The sequence below is a fragment of the Brachyistius frenatus genome, unplaced genomic scaffold, assembly GCF_029030835.1.
Source record: "Brachyistius frenatus isolate BFR_SWC_R1_liver_20210118 unplaced genomic scaffold, ASM2903083v1 Contig_19, whole genome shotgun sequence".
NCBI classification, from domain to species: Eukaryota; Metazoa; Chordata; class Actinopteri; family Embiotocidae; genus Brachyistius; species Brachyistius frenatus.
The window spans coordinates 4,742,577-4,760,189 of NW_027210618.1; the positions used below are offsets into that span (position 1 = coordinate 4,742,577).

At 42.2% G+C, this 17,613-nt stretch overlaps 2 protein-coding genes across 5 annotated transcripts in view; one reads left to right on the forward strand and one right to left on the reverse strand.

Annotated features, from left to right (window-relative positions):
• map1ab (microtubule-associated protein 1Ab) overlaps positions 1-17,613 on the forward strand; it is a 229,689-nt gene that overhangs the window by 93,371 nt on the left and 118,705 nt on the right. The window lies entirely within an intron of this gene.
• Positions 1-17,613, reverse strand: part of ppip5k1b (diphosphoinositol pentakisphosphate kinase 1b) — a 48,988-nt gene that overhangs the window by 13,536 nt on the left and 17,839 nt on the right. The window contains exons 14-29 of one of the 4 annotated variants that reach the window (XM_069695403.1): positions 17,443-17,466; positions 15,778-15,863; positions 13,828-13,953; positions 11,936-11,980; positions 10,806-10,927; positions 9,712-9,894; positions 9,300-9,441; positions 8,819-9,042; positions 8,122-8,249; positions 7,858-7,972; positions 6,838-6,945; positions 6,616-6,735; positions 6,143-6,283; positions 5,833-5,941; positions 3,022-3,171; positions 219-281 (exon numbers count right to left, since the gene is read on the reverse strand). In XM_069695403.1, the coding sequence (XP_069551504.1) occupies positions 219-281; positions 3,022-3,171; positions 5,833-5,941; positions 6,143-6,283; positions 6,616-6,735; positions 6,838-6,945; positions 7,858-7,972; positions 8,122-8,249; positions 8,819-9,042; positions 9,300-9,441; positions 9,712-9,894; positions 10,806-10,927; positions 11,936-11,980; positions 13,828-13,953; positions 15,778-15,863; positions 17,443-17,466 (1,886 nt within the window). Of the gene's footprint in view, positions 1-218; positions 282-3,021; positions 3,172-5,814; positions 5,942-6,142; positions 6,284-6,615; positions 6,736-6,837; positions 6,946-7,857; positions 7,973-8,121; positions 8,250-8,818; positions 9,043-9,299; positions 9,442-9,711; positions 9,895-10,805; positions 10,928-11,935; positions 11,981-13,827; positions 13,954-15,777; positions 15,864-17,442; positions 17,467-17,613 lie in introns of all 4 variants that reach the window. The other 3 variants (XM_069695406.1, XM_069695404.1, XM_069695407.1) reach the window with 3 other exon arrangements.

The following is a 17,613-nucleotide window of genomic DNA, read 5'->3' on the forward strand; positions in this document are numbered from 1 at the left end:
CAAGGTACAACAAAACACCGAAGGTGTGTGGTGAAACAGAAACTCTGGAGAGCAAACTTGGAGCCATTTCATGTAATTAACGGAGCCAAACGTCAAACCCCCCCACCCCCCCACCAAAAAAAGAAAACATAGGAAATGTTTTCCCACAAAAAGGGTCATGCAAGATAACAGGAAGACTGGAGGAGTGTCGAAACAGACTTGAATAAAAGCAGACATACCATTAGTCGGATGCCTGGCAAACGACACAGAAAATCTCTTTACTGGTGGCATAGAGAGCAGCTCTGAGGAGATAAGAAAGGTAACTGGTATTACTGGGCCTGCTGGGGTGTGTGTGTGTGTGTGTGTGTGTGTGTGTGTGTGTGTGTGTGTGTGTGTGTGTGTGTGTGTGTGTGTGTGTGTGTGTGTGTGCATGTGTGTGTGTGTGATGTTAGCCTGTGTGTGTTTTCACGAGAGAGAAAAAGGAGAGAAAAAACAGTAAGAGAGGGAAAGTCGGCTTGTCGATTCATCAGCGTCAACTGACATGCGTGAAGATGACGGTCATCTCTGAATGAAGGAAGAGAAGATCGGAGGAGGAGGAGGAGGAGGAGGAGGAGGAGGAGGAAGAGAGGAGGAGGAGGAGGAGGAGGAGGAGGAGGGAAAGGTTGTGGAGTGGATGGAGTCAATGATGGACGTTTTGGCTGGTTAAAAAACATGCGGGACGTTTGATGCTGAGCTAAATTGCGTTTCCCACCGAGAGGAAACGATCTGTGAATCTCACCTCTGTTTTTTCTTCCTTTCGTCCGACAGCTACGATCTATTAATTCATTGTAACTTTAAAACAATAGTGTAGCATTTTGTGAAATACACTCACTGGGTCTCTTGCTGAGAGTTAGGCTATGTTTCAAATGACGCACTTCCCTTGGTACACTCACATGGAGTACTCCTGCATGTTAGTACTCCTACTTGTGAAATACTTGAATTTTGACAGAGTGCCATCCTGCACTTACTGGAAATAACTGCAGCATATGAATGCATCACCTGAGAACATATCTACAGGCTTCAATTATTTTACCCAGATATGAACTTTTTGTGCACTCTGTTTAATACACAAATTGATTGTACTGATGGCTACTGTACAGCAGTATTGTTGTACTTAGTGAAAAATAAACTCTTTTGTGCGGTTCAGCAACAGTGGCAACTTCCTCGTCTGCTGCAGTTTGAAAAATACTTCAGGTCGGTTATCCCTTTCTTTTCCGCCACATAGCTAAGATGGCAACCATTGAGTGTGGAGCGCTGGACATTTCCGACACTCAATTTCTGGGTAGTTGTAGTGCAACTGAATGTTTACATACTTGTCAGTGTGAACACACTTATGCACTTAAGCAGCTCTCTCTATCTCTTTGTTTGTCCACAGAAAGCTGACGTGGTGTTTATGGACACCTGACAAATCAAAGTCCAATATTCCGTTTTTAAGCTCTGGTTTTAGTCTCCACTAACACCTGATACACTATTTGTTTCTGTATAGCAGCAAGGATTACCGTAAGATGCTCTGTGGAGCTGAAGGAGTCTGCAGAGTCGAGTGATTGTTTTCTGTGAGTTCACGTGACCTTTCTTATACAAGTAATTCTGAAACACTGACACAAGAATATTGATTATAGCTGTAAATAAAGTATTTAAATGACTGTACTTGTAATAGAACAATGTGAAGCAGATCAAGCATACAAAACTGTCTTTTATGAATAAGTATGATATTAAATTCCATCAAACTCATTCAGGAGAACTTATTGATAACATGACAGGTGGTGTTAAAGAAGAGTAGCTGAAGTCAGGGAGCTAATTCTCTAAAGAACACTTACCACAAACACTGCAGCTCATCTTCAGGTCTGAATTATACATTTCTTTCACGTTTCCAGCGACAACAGAAAAATGTGTTGTCCTGACACGGCTCTCTCTCTTTAAATGTAAAGCACTGACGTCAGTCCAAAGCCTTACCTGTCTCTCACAGCCCCACATTACATGATGTAAGAGAAGAGAGAGGAAAGCGTCTGTTTGCTTCTGGCAGTGTGTAGCATTGCGGTCAGAGCGACACCCGGTGGACAAACTGAACATCTCAGCTTCCTGCAGTGGGAAAACAAATCCCTGCAGTTCTGCCAACGTTCAGATAAATGATCCGCTGCCGACTTCATCTGAGGTTGTGTCATATTACTCTTTGGAAAGCCACTAAACAAACGTATGTAACTAGCAGCTGTTATGGTAACAATTAGGCTGGGCTAATTAAACTGCTGTAAAGACCCCTGGTGACCGTGAAAACAGCATGCTCGCACTCCAACATTACCAGCATGCAGCTGAAGGAAAAGGATGGGAAGGGAAAATGAGACTGGGGATTATTTTAAGGTGGATTATTGAGTCTTGAAAATAGATCTGTTCCAAATAACAGGCTGAGTTTCTTAATGTAAGGATTACCGTAAATTGTGATTAATAATTCTTTATTTTTTTTAAAGCGAGGATTCTAGCTTTGAGACACAAAAGCTACTTTACTGTGTATAATGAAATTCCCTGAGATGATACAGCACATACAGCAGCACAACATGCACAGAGAAGGAACACATCAACACATCTGAACCCAAACAGACAGTGATGTGATCAGTGAGAGGTCATGCTGATGTGGGAAAATATCGATCACGCATCCCACTGTAAGCCTGCATGCTCAGCATTTTCCACACAGCCAATCACTCTGCTGTCAAATCGGTGCCCTCATCGTGCACACTGCCAACTAAATCACTGGAGAAATATGATGCAACATGTTGAAACTGCGAGTTTGTTTTGGGAAAGAGAGGAAGAAAGAAGGGAGCTTTGATCAAAAAGAAAAAAAAAAGAAAATATCGAACGTCCCCCAAAATCAACTAACGTACAAGTTTAAGGAGTAAAAAAAAGTTGAAGAAAAAAGACGACACTTTGAGCCAGGAAAAAAAGCTTTTCAAAAAAGGATAGAGATGAAAAGATCTGCCCCATGGAGGAGGACGGACAACGTGGTGAACATACCAAACATGCCAATCTGGCACGGCAGACTGCCGGGGGACAGGGGTGGTTTGCGGTGGTGGTGGTGGTGCGTGCGGACGTAGTCCCGCAGGTTGGGGGCGCTACAGGACACCCCGAGGGCAGAGGCACTGAAGAGGCCAGAGCAGAGTGAGCCTGTGTGAGGAGGAGGAGGTAGGAGGAGGAGGTGCCAGGGATCAGGGTGAGGGGTGAGGGGATGGGGGGAGTGGAAGTGTGAAGGGTGAGTATTTTTTATTACACACACCATGCCACAATTATTACAAACAAACAAACTGATGCTACGGGCAGTTTTTGGCACAAGTGTGTTTACATCGCAAAACATGTGCACCTGTGTGAAAACCCTGTAACTACAGTTTGTGTGATTTTTACCCTTGAACTAAAAATATCTGATTGAAAACACATTTTTAAGATAGATGCAAACTAAAAGTTGCTTCTTGGACAATTTGAAAACAAAAGCTACAATTTATTCCTGGAAAGTTCTGACAAGCAACAAGGTTTTCAGCACAGTGAGCACAAGTAGGACCTGTGTGGCTGTGCATATGTAAACAAGGACAAAAACCCATGAACAAGTACATGCAACCCATGTGTGATTTGAATGCAAAATGCAGCAGAGGTGTGACAAAACAGGGCGAGTGTGGAAACGGGATCCTTTCAGTCACTCTGACACTGAAGTTACTGGTGAGAATCCTCCTATCTTTATGACAACTTTCCCTCTACCATTTCAAATCAATATTTTGAGGGTTTTTTTTAGGTCACAGTGATGAGAGATTGGCAAAGAAAATTATAACTTAAGGCGCCAAGTATCTGTTTTTAGAACAAAGGAAAGATCCGGCGTTCTAAAAACAGTATAAAAGGTATGAAAACCAGCTCACTGACAGACGCTGTAAGCGACACCTGTTGCTCTTGTCTGTGACCTGCAGTCAGTGTTGCTGCTGCTGAACGGCGCATCACTCAGCAGCCTCGCACTTACCACACATAACAAAGTGACAGGTTCCACTCAGAAGATATCCAGAGGCTTTAGATCGAGTGCCTTTGATGTCATGTGAACACACAACCAACTGCTGCTTTCAGACTGGTGATAATTAAGCTCTGACTGACATGAAGATAAGGAGAAATCAACACTACCCATACTGCACCTGTGCACTTCTGCCTTTGTAATGTCAGTGTGATGTTAACGACAACATTTAACTTCCTTTCATTCCCGCACAAATATAATTACGGCTTTTATGTCTTAATTGTGCAAACAGTCGAAATAAACTCCACTGAATATAAAAACCATCATATACAACAAGACTTGTAGTTGTTCTGCGGGTTTGTGGCTGCACTGCATATACGTAGAGGTAAATTCACCTCCTGCAGATTTCAATCTATTTATATCTGCTAAACACAACAAAGAAACTGACCTACTATTTGGGGATATTTTTTTTTTGTATGTAGCAAGTATAACCATAGATGGCTTTCAAACTCCCGGTGAAGAACACACGACAGAAATTGTCACAAAGTGAATCCACTGTCCGTTGTCACATTCATGGTTTTATGGTTTCCTCCACACGTCTTGATTTAGACGGCAGCTTGTCATGCTTGTAGGTGTCACAGTGTTAAAAGGTTATTGGAGGTTACATGCTCCTGGGAACTGTACACGCAGTAAAACAAGAGCCCTTCAAGGATTCTTTCATTTAGAGAGAGGTTAAATCCCATTGATGGACCCAGAGGGGTACTTAAAATAACCCCCCCGGACACAGCTGATTTGGACTTTGTTACTTTCTGGGTTTTCAGTGCATCATAATGGGAAGTCAAAAAGAACTACTCAATATCTAACTTTGTTGATTGCGGGACCAAAAAGGGGTTTTGCTATAATATGAACAATATTTGGCACAACACGGAGCACATTTTTAAGATGGTGTGATGATTGTTTCATCTTGTTTAAGGTGTTACCAGAAAGTAATAAAAACCTAGTTAGACTGTGGTTCATATCAGCATATATGTAGCTGATGATAAACAGATGACATTCACTCTTATGTAAGGATACTGCTTTTAAATAATCTACAATAGTTATTTCATTAACTCTATAAATATGTTGCCCTGCAGGGTACATTTTTTGAGTGCTCTAAAAATCAATTTCTCATTTCTCACTTTGTGCAGGAGCTAACTGTTTCTCCCAAAATACAATTGTGCAACATTTTGATCAAACTGTAATATGTTTGTTTAAATATATTTTAACAATATATTAAAATAAAACGACAACCTCCCCCCTCCCAAAAAAAACAAAAAAACATTACATTTTGGGAAAAATATTTTGATCGATCTCTATTGTTGCATATATTGTATCATAATTAAATGTATCCTCACATTCATTTACTGTGGGTGCTTTGGAAATAAGATTATGTAGACACACCTTCATTATGTTCCCTATGTTGTCACCTTATCACCTGGAGGTGATATCAGTACATCTCTGAACGCCATGTGACACCAGAGATCCTGCAGCTGGCTGTGAACACAACTCTTCCCCGCTGACCTCTTGCCTACATAGTTTGGAGTCTGATCCTGTTTGGCTAAACTGGGGTGGAAGCTATGTGACGGAAAGAAAAGAGGAAAAGAAAAACAGACAGAAAGAAATGAGGGAGACTGAAAGGTGCGGAGTAGTCACAGCTGGGGATCGGGATGATAGGGGAGGATCAGAGATGACAGCTGGAGATAAATGTGCTTTGATGGGCTGTGTGTCTGTTTGCAGGAAGACAATAGCACACACAGAGAAAACACACACTCTCTCACACACACCAAAAATGAGATGCCCACCTAGGCCACTGGCTGGTTTGATCTCAGGAGACTGGCGCGAACACGATTGGAAGAGACGATGGGAGGTGCAGCCTTTGGAGGAATGGGTGGGAGAGGTCTCAGAGAGGACCTGAGTGGGGACCATGGAGACCAGGGGTTAAGTGTGAGACGGTTACCCGGATAAATCAGGGACCCCGTGTCTCCCAATCACTTAAAGAAAATCACTACACTTGTGATGTAGAAAAAGGGCAAAGAAAAAGCACTATTGTAACAAACCCAGTCACTTTCTACTTTATCAGCAGAACATAGTTTGAACACTACAGTCGGGTACCTCCATGGAGCCTGTCTTTCGATTGCGGATCATAGGGGACCTTCGCTGGATGTTGATTGGCTCTGAGACAGGAAGTGCCTGGTCTGGCTGGTCCTGAGAGAGATCCTCCAGACTGCCCTGATTGGGCTTTTTGTCTTGATTCTGATTGGTCAGAGAAGGTGAGAAGGAATAGATTCAACTTTTCATATATTCTTGTGCTGTACGGTGAGCTGACCGCACTTATTTCCTGAATCAAACTTGACCTTAACTTGTAATGCCAAACATTTCCTGTGTGACCATCTGATTTTCAGGAATATAAATTGTTCCTTACTAGTACACAAAACACACAGGAAGACTTCGTTTACAAGAGAAATCTGTGCTTCAAGTGTTAAGTTTCTGTACTGTATTGTTACGGAGTTAAATAATTGCAAACCAAGTGGTCTGCAAACGCTGTATAACAAAGAAAAATCACAGGCAAGCACATATTCACAGACCTCAGAGGAGGCCGGGCGGAAGCCGAAGCCAAGAGGCACGTTCTCTTCATCATCATCACATCCTTTGACTCCCGGACTGAAGTGAAGCTCCACATGGAAACGCTCCTCTGAGGAGGGGTCCTGCTCACCACACACACACATAAAGGAATCTGTAGACCTGTGGATGAAGCCGCAGCCATGCGGATGACTCCTACACTATAACGCTGCACTCAGCAGGCCGACCTTATTGTTGTCTTCATACAGCATGATGACGATCTGCGTCATGTAGTTGAGTTCAGTCACAGCACTCAAGTAGTCCATAGCCTGTTTCCACTGCTGGTCCCTCTCCTCCTGATCGACACACACACGCACACGCGCGCACACACACACACACACACACACACACACACACACACACACACACACACACACACACACACACACACACACACACACACACACACACACACACACACACACACACACACACACACACACACATTAGCAGTCTAATACTATACAACTAGAGATATAAGTTATTACGAGGGCTGGTTAACATGTCTGAAAAATAATATCAAACTATTCAAATTTTTGATATGATATGTTCCTTATATGCAAAATGCATGAAAAATAAGGCCAGATAGGAGGATCACTGGGGCCTTGAGGGCTGCACAGGATATCAAATGGCTACAAATAACTTACTATTAATAACTGTACTAGTACATGAAGTTAACGATTCACGCACATCCATTTTCTAAATTTAAATAAAAGATGAACATAGTGAAACAGTTTGGGCCAAGCAGACACAGGGTCATTATAGCAGATCCATGCCCATATTTGTTAAAGGTAAAAACAGTGAAACGGTATCCAAATAAGCATGTCTGAATTTGGTCCACGTGCCACGGTTTGAATAGCCCTGTTATATCATAAAGAAATACGATGAATTTTCACCAATTCCTTCTCACTACGGTAAATACATTGTGCAGGACAAAAAAAAAAATCACAGAAATGTTTTGGGCTTGTTGATAAAAACACTAATTAAAATTATTCCTCAGTGGGCTTTTGTAAGTGTTTTTTTTTTTTTTTAATCGCACTCAAGTACACATCTGCTGATTGATTTACAAACTCCCCCTTTAAAAAGTTTAAAAGTGTTTCTATTCTGGAAAGTCTACAGTTGCAGATAGCGCAACAGTAAAATAGTTCTTCATCTAGTCCCACCATCAGAAGATACCCAAACAATAACCACCGCCACCCAGTGCGTACATCCAGCAGTCCTCCGTAGCGGAAGATGCTGAGCAGAGAGTGAACGTGGCTCTCGCTTGTGAAGTAGAGGCGTGTGCGGACGTGACGACCAGGAGACATGACACCCCGAGAATACCTGAACACCAGGGGACAGGAAATGACGGAAGAGCTTATCAGTTAACAGAGCACCAGTAATAAACCTCCAAAAACACATGCTGGATATACTGTGTTCGTGAAGCACATGAAAGCATGTTTGCGTGCTTCAGTGGCGGTCTGTATTCTCACAGGGGGTGCAGCTTGTTGACGGCCTCGTCCTCGTGGGTTCTCTGCAGGTCCAGCTGGATTTTCTTCATCAAAGGAACACAGTAAGCCTGAGCGATGTCCAGTTTCTCTGCTTTGCTGATGCCATACTCCTGTTGAGAAAAAGAAAGAGCCATGAACACACACGTGTCACAGACACACACACTCAGCCTCACAGGGTGAACACAGATGTAAGTGACACATTCATGTAAGAAGAGCCGTGTATAAAACTCTGTGGCTTTTCTGTGACTTTCTCAAATTATGCTGCAACACTTCTAAAATTCACTTTTCTTTTTTTTTTTCCCTTTTAGCCGATGACTGTTTCAGGGCTCATTCTGTTTTCATGGCCTACTTTTTCATGTGTTTTGACTCCCACCACCTTTTGTGAGGCAACATTATAGTTTTGACACGTATTTAGATCAAAGGGAAAATAATGGGCCTCACAGTGGTGGTAAAACCCACAACAAAAATGATCTGCAAAATGCCTTCTGGTACATTTCTCTAATCCGACCCATTTGTTAACATTTTTGGCTCCTCTAGATGATTGACATAATTTAACACTGTCACTTTTCCTATTTGGGAAACAAGGCTTATAGTAAATTCATGAAGAATTCTGTCTACAACTGTGACTGTACTAGACAGAGCTTGAGAAAAGAGATTAATGACATGGTTCTGCTTGGACCTGTGGTATAACTAAGTCGGCGAGGGCGCGGGACAGTCGAAACAAATCCAGCGTGTCCTCCAGGCCGAGCGAGGCGTTGTGCTGCGAGTCGTATTTGATGCAGTCGTAGATGTCCGGGATCTTGCTGATGTCGTAGCGCCCGTTCTTCGTTCGGAAGTCTCTCTCCAGCTTGGACCAGCGCTGCAGCATCAGCTCCAACGTCTCGCTGTGGTAGAGCTGCAAGTCTGAGCAAAAGCACAGGATGAATAATCCCATCAGCTTCAGCACAGCCGGAACACGGATTATTGTGTCTGAACATATACTACACGGAACATTTTCTGCATGTGTTTCATTCATACTGACAAAAGACAAGACTGCAGATTAATAGGAGGAAAACATTTTCACTTTTTTAATTGGTCTCCAAATGCAGGTGTTTTTTTTTGTTGGTTTTTTTCCTTATGAAAACTTAAAACATGTATTTAGCACCGCAGGTTCACACTACCTGCTGACTTGGGGTCCTCCAGTCTCTTGCGGATCTGTGAGGTGAGGCTCTGGATGAGGGCGTACACCTTATCACAGGTTTTGACCGGATTCTCTATGACCTTCATGGAGTTCACTAGCGATGGACTCCCCGTCGAGGCCAACTGGGACACAATGGAAACACAAGGAACGAGATAACATGTTTTAAATAACACCAAGCCTAGGAGTGAAGTCGAGTCAGGACAAACTTATCTGCCAACACATGCAGGGGCAGCTTTTGCATGACAATATTTCCACATTTCTTTTGATAAGCAAAACATTTTCTGCAATAAAGGCTTATAAAGCATGTCCAACTGTTGAAAACATTGCATCATACATCTGATCAAACGAAGTCATTTGAAGGTTCATTTCATGACTCCATGTTTGACAAATACCTTCTGATAGTCGTCCTGTGTGAACTCCTGGTTCTTCTGCATGATCTCGTGCAGCCTGGCTTTCACCTTCTGCTGGCAGTCAGTCAGAGAGTCGCTGTCGCTGTCCAGCAGTCCGTTCATGTTGGCACTCTTCACCATCTGAACCAGAATCGGGGTCAGCTCCCCTTCTAGAGCCAGCAGACCCTGCAGAGAAACCACAAAACGTGAAGTGAAGTTATGATCAGATATCAGGAGCAAAGACAGAAAGAAGCATGTTTCCTGAAGTGAACTTGGGTTTTGGACCTCAAACCTTCCCCGTGTGTCAATTCTTCTTATAGTTGGGTTTGTTGGCTTTCAAATTGTTGGGTTTCTCTGTATAATATTGTAACGTCTTGCTGTAAGGACGTTAATGTGTTAAGTGCCATGAAATAACCTATGTTGTGATTTGACGCTATATAAATAAAGTTGAATTGAATTGAATAGTTGATGTCCTGCCTTTTAAAATATTAACTCACTTGAAATCAGTCATTTGGTCAAATTGCAAGTGTGTAAAATTTCTAAAATTACTTTTTGCATTTAGGAAAATTAGTCAAACTACGATTTATGTTCTTTTCTGCAGAGGTGAAATGAAAAGAAGACTGAACAATTAATCACAACAACCATTTGTTTTGATTGAGCACTCATGATTGGTTTAAAGCCAACTTTCAAGTTACACAAGACAGGTTGTCAAGATGCATCTACAGCAAAACCTCACGTACAACACCATACACATACAGGATTTACTGCAATATGCAAACTTCTGTATGCAAAACATCTGACAGTAACACAACTTCCAGTGTGAGTATAAATTAAGACAGTGGCAAAGACAGCAAACATAGTATTGCTGATCTAAATCATATTGTCAAAAAAGTGGCAGAAGAAATTATACACCATTTTATTGGAACTCATTTACAATATTTGTTTTTAATTCATCACCGAAATATATAGAACAAGTGGATCTGATGCATTCAAAGGGATATATACTGCTGTAGATGTTGCCCTCGAGATAAATAATAAGTTCTTGATTTTATAAACACAAAGTTTGGTCTTCCAGGTAGAGGGACAGACAGAGTTACCTTAGCAAAAGCAGCAGCCGTCATCTGCACCCTGCCTTCATCAGAGGCGTAGATCTTCAGGTCGTGGCGGTAAGTGCTGTGCAGGCGCAGCAGACCACAGCCGGGAAATCCAGCATAGTCACCTGAAGGATCGTACACAGAGTGGAGCACCGCAGTTAACTGGCCTGGTTACAGATATACTGTGTGTAATAACTTTTAAGAAGTGGCTGAGTCGGGGAGGTCGTTGAAAGAAAAGAGAAGAAAAAAAAAGACGTGTTGACTGTACCCAAAAGGACCAAAGGATTTCCGTTAGGCACACAAGAGATACAGCACCTGAGCAGGCGCAACATCACTTTCAGTTCAAATACATTGTCCTCAAAATACTCTGTCAAATTTAGACATGGCTCATTTCATTTAAACAAGAACTTTAATAGTGTGTTTTAAGCTATTTTTTAAGCTCAAAATAAAATGAAGTGAAAGTGAAGTGAATAAATGTTGAGTAAACCCCAAAAGTGAATGAAGACAGCTCCCCTGCATTCGAAATCAAATTCTTTTGATTAACTGTTTGGAGAGAGACAGTAAAAGTCTTTTAACATGCTTAATATACATCAATTAATGTCGTCGTAGAAAGTGGATGCACACTAACGCTACAGATCAAATCACACTGATGCTGCATGCATTTCTTTTTAGTGTCCAGCCGGGGAGCCTGATGTTATCCTGTAAACATGGGATGTTTTAGGGACTTATCCCTGATCTAAACTATAATCCAGGCAAAAATAGACTGGATTGTGTCAACCAAACAACATCTCAAGAACTCGTGAAAAAACAATGCAGTAGGATTAGTGTGAGATGATCGGCGTTAGGCTAGAACACCAAACCTGCAGTCACCTTGGCTGCATGTGTATGTACAGTATCAGCAAGTGACCGAAACATTGCTTGCTGTGGTCAATCACCTCGTCAACACATCAACGACGACACAAACAATCCACAGCAATCTGCATGTAGGACAAACAGGACTAGGTGACCGGGTGAAATTAACCAAAATCATGAGATGTGGAAAGATCAGAGCACGTTAGTGGATGGAGAGCATCAAACGCGCAGAATGGGATAGAAGTGGAAGAGCGGTGATATCCAGGAAACCCTTCTCTTACCAAAGTCAATAGGGGACTCACAGCCAAGGGACCGGCGATTACCGGCTAGTAGTTTACACAGTGCAACAACAGGTAAGAAAAGAAGAGCAGAGTTAATAGACAAAACTTGTGGTGAAGAAAGAGGAATGAAAAACAGTAGCTGGGATGAAGAAAAAACGCCTTCTTTTCATGAAAAAGAAGCAACAAAGGGACCGGTTGGATCTAATCGCTGCATCTACTTTCAGTTCTGCTGCAGGTTGTTTGTGCGTTTTGGGAGGTGTTTTGCATGCAATGATAAAAGAAACATTAAGGAAGAAAGGCTGAAAAAAAGGCACTGAATGAATGACACTGATGTATTGTTCAGTTAAAAGCTCTGCAGGAGATCACGTTGAGAGAAACCTTCATGTAACTAGCGAGTTTGTCTTCTTATTGTATTTGAGTCTGATCACGAGGGTTAGCGTAAAGCTGCTGTGTGTAGATCTTTTAAAACATGACACCACGCTACATTTTGAGTAGAGGAAACGTACAAATGCATTTCTGTCTCCTGCACAGCCAGCAATGCCCGGCATGGGCGTGGTTTGGTGCTCGGCTGCACTCGAGTCCACGTCCGACTGCTGCACTGCCGAGACTGTGAACAACATGTAGGAGCCTCTAGATAGCCGTGAGAGCAGGTTTTTCACCGTGGTTGTAGTTACTCTTTTAAACTGATAGCTTGAAATAAATACTGCAAAGACCAGGCAGCAGTCCTGTTAGTGTTAGATTTCCTCAATATCAGAACCTCAAATTTCCAGCCACAACATATTTAATCTGACGTTATCCATCGGTGTAAAGGTAGAACGTATGGTTGAGAGGATGTAGGTAGGTAGGTAGGTATATACTTTATTAATCCCCGAGGGGAAATTTTTTTTTTTTTTTTTTGTACTGGATCGCATTAGATTTCACGGGTGTAATTTATAAAATGGCCACAGATCGGACTTTCTATTTGTGTCCTTTGCCTCTTACTTCTGTCCTGCTACTGTTAATCTCCAGTCCAGCTGTCGCTCTGCATGTTTGTCTAATCTTTGACAATAAAAAGCAGCAACCATCTCAATGTCAAAGCCAGTGTTGACAATACAATCTTAACGCAAGGTCTTCCTTGCTGATTGTGATGCAGACCACATGGCCTTCATCCGCAGATAAGAGTTTTCAAACTTTAATCTGAGCACTGAGCAGGCACCTTTTTAAATGTGTCAATTGATTGTAACATCTATGAACAACAACTGAGGCAACAGAGAGCCTGGAAATCTGGCTTGTCAAGTCTAAAGTTCTCCTCCACCTCGACCTTCATTGAAACACTGTGTTCAGGCTACGCATTGTGGACACAGCATATGGGGCTGTTTTCAGAAACTAAAGAGGAGGGCTGGAAATAAACATGTGCAAAGAAAGGTGGGAGGACTGGCTGGACTGTACGATAATCAGTTGTCCTCTTGACGGTTAAGAAGAAATGGACGAAGAAATGCGCGGACATTTGTGAACATCTATGGCAGTGTAAGAATTGTGATGTGTAAACTTCACACAAAAAAGTCAGATCCATCAATTTCAGAGAAACCTGTAAATATATAGGATTTCAATAAATTGTTCACGCGAAAAAAAGCTGGTTTTTTTCACTGCAACGTTTTCTCAGAGGCAAAAAACGTGCATCAAACGTTGAAGATTTTAATTGACAGCAAAGTAAAAGTGGCAGGAATCCTTTGTAAGTGCATCTACAGGCAAAAGAGAGAGAGAGAGAGTGTGTGTGTGTGTGTGTGTGTGTGTGTGTGTGTGTGTGTGTGTGTGTGTGTGTGTGTGTGTGTGTGTGTGTGTGTGTGTGTGTGTGTGTGTGTGTGTGTGTGTGTGTGTGTGCGTGCGTGCGTGCGTGCGTGTCTGATTGGTACCTTGACCTCCAGGGTACATGCAGCGGAAGGCCCTGCCCAGCTCCTCAGCCTGAACGCGGCCTGCAGGCGTCAGCTCTCCGCCCCACTTCAGCACCAGCAGCAGAGACGGACCGTCCTTCTTGTAGTCTGGAAAAACAGCAGCACCAAGTCCCCCGTTACCATTGTCTTACATATCAATAGTATCTTAACAAAAACTTCAATCTCACGCTGTTGTAATTATTTCATTAATTACCAAGCTTTTCTGAAGGAAGCTGTCAAGGACAGATTTTTAGTTGCCTGTTAGTTTGTTAACTGCAGTGTTTATGGGTCACGGAAATTCTTCAATCTGACAAAAAAAGATTAAAAAGTCAAACCCCATCTGTCTTCCCTCATTTCTTGTCCATCTTGACACTGTCCTCTCTAACAAAGGTAAAGGTGAAAATGTCCCAAGAACACAATATTTTCTGATTCACTGGTGACTGCAGATTTATTTCTGGAAGGTTTTGCTTCTTTTTTTTTTTCTTAAAGTTTCACTCTGCTACTTCACGTGGACTTGGAAGACGACCCAACAGCAGATTATTTACCCGAAATCCAATCCGGCCCCTTCACACACTCTCACTACGTTTATATGTTCACGTGGACGGTCCACTACATTAAGTGTCACTGCAAACCAACTGTTCTTAAGTGGGAATGGATTATAAAGCGCTCCAACACCGAGTCTGCATCGATGCAGGCTAACAAGTCCCAGTCCCAGAGAAGCTCAGCAGCGTTTTAGATTCCAGGATGAAATGCCACATATCTGGAAATGTGAGCTCTGTGCATTTATTTCCACAAAAGTAAGATGCCTCGCATACAGAAACTGACAGAATTAAAGGTTGTGTTGTACTTTAGAACAAACATGCTGTTGTGTACCTGAAAAAATGGTGAATGAGTTTATTGTATGTTTTTGGCTTGATTGTCTGTTTTGTACAAATTTTTTTGTACTGTGAGAAAAAAAAAAAAAAAAAAAAAACAGTCTAATCATATTAAATATGGCAAACAAAAACATTTTCAACAAAAACAGAAATGAGGCCAAAGAGCTGTGGAGGTGAGTTTTCTTTAGTTCAGTTAATAATTTTGCTTTCGCAAGCTTATGTCATGAAGTTAATGAGTGTGTCATTGCCCATGTACTGACATCTTTATAAGTGCAAAAATAATTTTTCGATAAACATTTATTTCATTACAATATATTTCTTTATTATACTCGGTGAGCAAATTTCCTGTTTCCGTCAAGAGAAAGGCGAGGTCGTCCAAAAGCTTGCCGGTGAATTTATACCCTCCCTGAAGAGATCATCCACGGCTGCGAGAGTGACTGCACACAGAGTTACACTCCCTGGAGGAGTAGGATATTGAAGGGGCCGGGTTGGAATCAGGCCGATGATTACATGAGCAGCATCTCAATCCGTGAGGATGGACAGTAGCCTCTCTTTGTGATGTAAATTTAAAACACCAGGGTTGTTTCCCAAAAGATTCATGTCTCCTTCTGCTTGTTTGTTTGAAGTTTTCCTTCTTTTTTTCTTATTTTTCTTTGCAGGCTGTCACTTCATAGTACAGCACACTCTTCATACTTAGATGTTATGATTCAAAATGTAATGAGATCTAAATGAATAACACTATTTCAAACTTGCAGTAACCTTTCATGTTTTGTGTCATATGTTCACATTGAACTTGTCTTTGTGACCCAGTTCACACAACAAACACACCCACAGCTTAAACAGAGCTGCTGCAAATAAACACACTGATTCTTTGTGTGTGTGTGTGTGTGTGTGTGTGTGTGTGTGTGTGTGTGTGTGTGTGTGTGTGTGTGTGTGTGTGTGTGTGTGTGTGTGTGTGTGTGTGTGTGTGTGTGTGTGTGTGTGTGTGTGTGTGTGTGTGTGTGTGTGTGTGTGTGTGTGTGTGTGTGTGTGTGTGTGTGTGTGTGTGTGTGTGTACCTTCTTCTTCACTGGAGGCTTTGGGTTGGCCGTTACGCAGGTAGGTTAGCTGGACTTTCCTGTTGATACCTGAGAAATGACCATACCTGGTGGGGAAGAACACACGCACGCACGCGCAAGCACACACACACACACACACACACACACACACACACACACACACACACACACACACACACACACACACACACACACACACACGTGCACACATACAAGCACACACACGTCAAGCAGACACAACAAAGTTTGATATGCACACATCCAGACTAACAGAGTTTATCCCGTCTTCAAGAATTTAGTTTGAACGTTTAACACCAAACACACACCTGACTCCATGTTCATTACGTCACAAGCTTACAAGAAGAAATGAACAAGGCACCAACTCGTTCAACTCTGACACGATAATCATACACACATCTAAGTGGCAGTATTAGCAGTTGGTTTAATGATAATTGAGTCACTCTGCAGGTATTTTGGAGTTACACATTTCAAGATCATTGGCTCCAATGGAACTCCAGGTATGGTTTTAGTGTGTAATTGTGTACGTGTGTGTGAGCACAAGTGAGAAAGATAAAACAAACACATATCAGGTGCTTCCACTTGCCCGGCCAGCTAAGCTGTATTAACTATTTGGCACATCCTGCAGACTAATAACCGCATAGTGTTCTCTAATAGGACAGGCAGCTGAGCAGACGCCTCAAAGAACCTCATCATGATGGCACCCCGAACCGGGATAAATAACTGAGGCCAAGAGCCAGAGAATTGGAGCAGGTGTGAGAAGCCCACATATAAAAATCTAACAAGCGGGGCTCAGTGGATTAGGATCTAAATAGGTCTAAAGACGCCGACAAGGAATGAGGAGGGGAAAGCAGTCAGAGTTGCAGGAAATTAAACTCAGAGCTGTAGATGCAGAAATGTGTTCCAGGGATATCATGGTTGTGTGCCAGCTGTTGGTGTGGTAAACAAGCTGGAAATAGAGCAACAAACTACGTATCTTTTACTGGATTACTTTTACTCAGCTTTCCTCCATGGTTCATATTTTAGTAAATCCATTCTCTTCAATTCACTTCAGATGTTTTTCTCCTGTACATTCCCTGTAAATGTAATTAACTTCTAAATCTAACTTCTAAATGATTTTATTAAATGTGCTCCAAGCCTGTACAAAGAGCAGCACCAGCAAATGACTAAAATGAGCGTCAATGCAGATGACCGGCAGGAGGGAGGAAGACATCCGGAGATGTAGCGTCCAGCTGATATGTGGTGAAGACCGCATGCACACAAAATATCACAGCACACACTATCACACAGACACAGAGAAACACAGTGAAATCATCAAATACATTTGACTGTGTATTTGTCTAGTGTTAATGACTAAAAATGAAGTGATTTCAATGGAAATGATACCGACGGTGTACAAAACATGAGGAATAACTTCCATATTAACTTAAATGTCTAATCTTACACAAGCCATGACTGAACCATCTTCTCTAAACTCTTTACACCCCTTCAGCTACAATTCAAATTGGTAGAATCCCAGTTTTTACTTTGATTTACCTGGTGGGTCCGTGTCATTCCTGATATTTTGTACATACAGTTCAGGTTGACTAAAAGAAAGGAGGGTGGTGAAACCTCATCCTTTAAAGTGAGAAGGGACAGGGTGCGTACTGAGTGTCATTCAAGCTGGATTCCCTTTGGGAGAGAAACAAGGAAGGATGGGTGGGCAGGAGAAAAGAGGGATAGAGGAGGGAAGAAAAGACAAAGCAGTTAAAGACAGGACAAGAGGGAAGGGAGCGTTTTCATGGTGAAAATGTGTGTGGTTGTGAGTACGAGAGAGAT